Below are 5,000 nucleotides of genomic sequence, written 5' to 3' on the forward strand. Positions count from 1 at the left end.
ATACACAGTATATATGTTTATATGTATTTATATGAGTATATACAGTATGAATTACACATTTATGTATATGTGTATATGTGTGTGTGTGTGTGTGTGTGTGTGTGTGTGTGCGTGTGTGTGTGCGTGTGTGCGTGCGTGCGTGCAGTCCACTGGAGCCCAGGTGCAGGTGGCGGGGGACCTCCTCCCTAACTCTACAGAAAGGGGCGTGACCATCTCAGGGGGGCAGGACTCCATCATCCAATGTGTGAAGCTCATCTGCACCGTCATCCTGGAGGTACGTGTGTGTGTGTGTGTGTGTGTGTGTGTGTGTATCTGTGTTGACGGGTGTATGTGTGTATGTGTGTGTGTGTGAGTTTGTGTGTGTCAATGTGTTTGTATGTGTGTGTGTGTGTGTGTGTGTGTACGTGTGTGTGTGTGTGTGTGTGTCTGTGCCAATGTGTTTGTATGTGTGTGTGTGTGTGTGTGTGTGTGTGTCAATGTGTTTGTATGTGTGTGTGTGTGTGTGTGTGTGTGTGTGTGTGTACGTGTGTGTGTATGTACGTGTGTTGGTTTTCGGTGTCTAGCTAAGTGAGGTAGCCAGGATTGTGAGAGAAGGCATGTTACTGTGAAATCATGTGTCTATGTGGATGTGTGTGTGTCTGTTTGTGTGGGGTTGTATGTTTATGTGGGTGTGTGTGTCTGTGTGTGTGGGGTTGTATGTCTGCGTGTGTGTGTGTGTTTGTGTGCGTGCGTGCGTGTGTGTGTGAGTGTGTGTCAGAACTGCAAGGCAGATAATTGGTGAGCTCCATCGTGGGTCAGTTCCATCGACTGTGTGGGGGGGCCAGAGATACAAACTCTGACTGGGAGACTTTCACCACTATCAAGACATTTGGCCGATGCCATAACCAGGGACTACAGCTACACGTCATTAAGGAACAGATCCTTAATGCTGACAGGCATTGGCGATCACACCCAGAACCTCTCTGCTTGGAGTCAAACACCCTCACCCCTAGACTCCCACTCTGGTCCGGATGCCCCAGAATAGCAGAGACTCTAGGTTACATGAGCTGCTATTACGTCAGGAAGAGGAGAGGGAATGACATGTAGCATAGAAAGGGAATGACATGTAGCAGAGGACCACAGGAGCAAGAGAGGGAATGATATGTAACAGAGGACCATAGGAGGAAGAGAGGGAATGACATGTAGCAGAGGACCACAGGAGGAAGAAAGGGGAATGACATGTAGCAGAGGACCACAGGTTAGGAAGAAAGGGGAATGACATGTAGCAGAGGACCACAGGTCTAATTTAACCGGATAGCTTCGAGGCTACAAGGCATGCATGGTTAACATCGTTAGCAAACTTGCAGGTTGCGCCCTGTGTGGCATATTTAATAAATCTCCAAAAAAAACCATCAGAGTCAGAGTAACCCCATCTGTGTGGGGTCACGACCTAACAACCTCCCCGCCTCCTTCCCCCTCTCTGCTGAGATCCTGAATAGAAACACAGATCTATAATTCACCAGCGTGATCCCCTTAATCAAAGGTCATTCTGCCTCCCCCTTCTGCCTGAGGGTGGGGGAGGAGAAGAAGAGAGGGAGGAAAGGAGGAAGGAGGAGGAGAGAGGGAGGAAAGGGGGAAGAAAGAGAGAGGAGGAGAGGAAGAGGTGGAAGGAGGAGGAGGAGAAGAAGGAGAGATATCAAAGTCGTTCCCGGCTCATTGGTATTCCAGCGGAGTTCTGGGAAGAGGGGCGGGAAACGACAGGAGGAAGAGCGAAAAGAGAAGAGGAGGAGAGAGCGAGGGGAGGCGAGGGGGGAGCTGACCTTAGATGAACCAATCTGTTAGTGACTGCGTGTTGAACTCCTTCTAACAGCGGGTTCCTCCGTTATTCTAATGAACATCTATTGTTTTATTCACACTTTCTTTGATCCTAACACTTTCTTTTGATCTCTTTCTCCTATTTTCCGGCATGTGCAGTTTTAGTTTTAGTTAGAGAAGAGCCACAGACCATCTTTAATGAGCTGCTGCTGCAGTATAACCAGCCCTTATAATAACTGATGCTTGATGTATCCCATCTATAATATAATAATGTAACGGCTGTACGATGTATCACATCAATAATATAGTAAGATAACTGCTGTATAATGAATCACATCTACAATGTAATTACATAACTGCAGTACAATGTACATCATCTCTAATATAATAATATAACTGCTGTAGAATATATAATATTGATAATTTAATAGTATAGCTGCATAAAGTGTTACAATGTAACATAAAATACAACACATAATATAACAGGTGATAATACTTTAGTGTATAATTGTACGATTTTACCTCTAGAATGTAAACAGTATTCTATACAATACAGCGCAATATTTTTCCAAGAGGAACATCTGGATGGCAAGAGTTTAGGGGGAAAGTTGGCCACATGCTAACACAATAAACGAAATAACCTGAGAATACTCTTGACACAGCACATTCTACCGTCAAATCAATCTTCTCTCGGGTTGAGCTAAAGGAAGGCATGGCTGACAAAGTGTTTTTCCCTCAAGTTATATATTTCTCCATACTGTGTTTTCGGGGGGTTACATATTCGTATCAATGTTGTACTGTACCTGTTTTCCCTCATTCTGTTTGGTGACAAAATATCTTTACAAATATCATCTGCATCTTTTATACAAAGCATCCCAAATGTCATAACTAATGGGCATCTCCAGAGTATCCCGGGGGGCTGGTTTGTGTTTTGTGTTCAGAGGAAATATCACTAAATATCACCAAATGCCAGGCTTGAATAGTCCCCAGCTGTAGCAGGACGCGGGGGGGGCGTCTGTCCTCCTGTACTCAGGATCCCTATCTTCAGTCTCCTGTCTCCTCTCTCCTCAGTCTCCGCCCAAAGGAGCCACCATCCCCTACAGACCGTCCCCGGCTCCAGGGACTGTTCTACTATCAGGAAACCAGGTACGCTTATGAACTACGACTACCAGGAAACCAGGAACACTGTTAAACTACAACTACCAGGAAACCAGGTACACTGTTAAACTACAACTACCAGGAAACTAGGTACACTGTTAAACTACAACTACCAGGAAACCAGGAACACTGTTAAACTTGGACTACCAGGAACCTGGTACACTATTAAACTACGACTCTAAGGAAACCAGGTACACTATTCAACTAGGACTACCAGGAAACCAGGTACGCTTATAAACCACGACTACCAGGAAACCAGGAACACTGTTAAACTAGGACTACCAGGAAACCAGGTACGCTATTAAACCATGGCTACATGAAACAAGGTACCCTTTTCAACTATTTAAGTACAACTACCAGGAAACCAGGAACACTATTAAAGTGCAACTACTTGCACTTCAATAACCAGGTGAACTATTCAACTAAAATTAACCAAAACTACAAGGTAACCAAGTATAGTACCAGGAAACAGGTGAACATTGAACTATTAAACCAACCAAAAATACGATACAGGTATAGCGATCCATGTTGATGAAACTGGAACTACTAAAAATCGTTCCAGTTATCGTTCCCTACTAAAAGAAATGTATTGGCAAAATGGAAATACTGATGCAATCTATAAGGATAACTCAAATGTCTATAGAATTATGTGTGACATTCAACTGACCTTTGACTAATACTCACATATACTCACATATATAACCAAAACACCACAATCTAAAATAAGTGAAGTTGAAAGAAGTTGCAATTATGTTATTCTGGTTTGAGATATATGTGTACATTAAACAAACCAGTATTTTCAATGTTTGTAGAGGAATCGCAGATTTAAATGATGAAGATTAAAGATTAAATCGATCAAGGTTAACTGTTATGATCAGAAGCCAAAGCCCTTAATTTCTGCCCAGAACGCAAACCGGATCCCAGTCATCTCCCCAGAATACATAAGCTCAGCTCAGAACCCTGCAGAAACTTCTTAATATTCATTTCATCCCGAAACTAATTTACAAGGCGAATTTGTACTTTAAGAAATATAAAAATATACAAGGATTTATTTTAGGTTTTATGTCAGCTAATTAAGACTTTAACATCAAAGTTAAAGCCATTATTTTATGCATTAATTAATACCGGTTTGGCCTTCAACTGGAAATCCACAGAGCATTTATTATTCAAATGTCAACCGACAATTGCAGAATAAAGTTTTTTTCACGATTCCTTGTCATTCCTGCTTAATGAAACGTCCTAATAAATGATGTTCTGGTCTAAGGGCAGCCTACTTTATCTTACAAAATGGCACAGTGGATGTCTAGAGCCCTCACAGCCTCAACAGGTTTCGGGGCTGAGAGGCGACGGCTTTGGACCAATAGGAAGGACAGCAGTCGGACTCTCGGTCTCTTTAGCTTCAAAGGCTTTTCGTATCAAAAGAGGGACCCCAAAAAACTGAAAACCCTTTAAACCTCAAAATCCTTAAACCTCAAAAACCTCAGAACTCTTAAATCCCGAACCTCTTCAATCCCACACTCGTAGTGGGACAGCAGGTGTGCTGTTGATTAGCCACTGCGAGCCATTTCAAATACACCCCTCTAGTGACTTCATAAGGGTCCACCCAGATGTATGATGGAAGGATCAGCATCAGCGTGTCTCTTTGCTAGCACTGTGGTAATACATAGCGTGACATGGCATTGGCTTGGTGTTGATGTTTCTGTGTGTGTGTGTGTGTGTGTGTGTGTGTGTGTGTGTGTGTGTGTGTGCGTGTGTGTGTGTGTGTGTGTGTGTGTGTGTGTGTGTGCGTGTGCGTGCGTGTGTGTGTGTGTGTTTGGTGTGTGTCAGCTTCTTGGGAGTAACAAGAAAAGTGCTATAAAAATCAAATGTATTATTAATGTATTACTATGTGTGTGTGTGTGTGTGTGTGTGTGTGTGCATGTGCGTGTGTGTGTGCGCGTGTGTGTGTGTGTGTGTGCGTGTGTTCATGTGTGTCTGCGCGTGTGTGTGTATCCCAGGTGTTCGAGGCATCTGACTTCGGCTCCCATCCTCTGTTCTCCATGACCCAG

General features: G+C 43.4%; 1 protein-coding gene across 1 annotated transcript in view; it reads left to right on the forward strand.

The window, feature by feature from the left end:
- pcbp4 (poly(rC) binding protein 4) overlaps positions 1-5,000 on the forward strand; it is a gene marked incomplete at its 3' end in the record, with an annotated part of 56,843 nt that overhangs the window by 39,372 nt on the left and 12,471 nt on the right. Inside the window, exons 7-9 of the mRNA XM_079747769.1 lie at positions 146-274; positions 2,866-2,940; positions 4,950-5,000. The exon at positions 4,950-5,000 is cut by the window's right edge and continues 21 nt beyond it. Of these exons, the coding sequence (XP_079603895.1) occupies positions 146-274; positions 2,866-2,940; positions 4,950-5,000 (255 nt within the window). The remainder of the gene's footprint in view (positions 1-145; positions 275-2,865; positions 2,941-4,949) is intronic.

This window comes from Pollachius pollachius (genome assembly GCF_949987615.1).
Source record: "Pollachius pollachius genome assembly, chromosome: 12".
Lineage (NCBI taxonomy): Eukaryota > Metazoa > Chordata > Actinopteri > Gadiformes > Gadidae > Pollachius > Pollachius pollachius.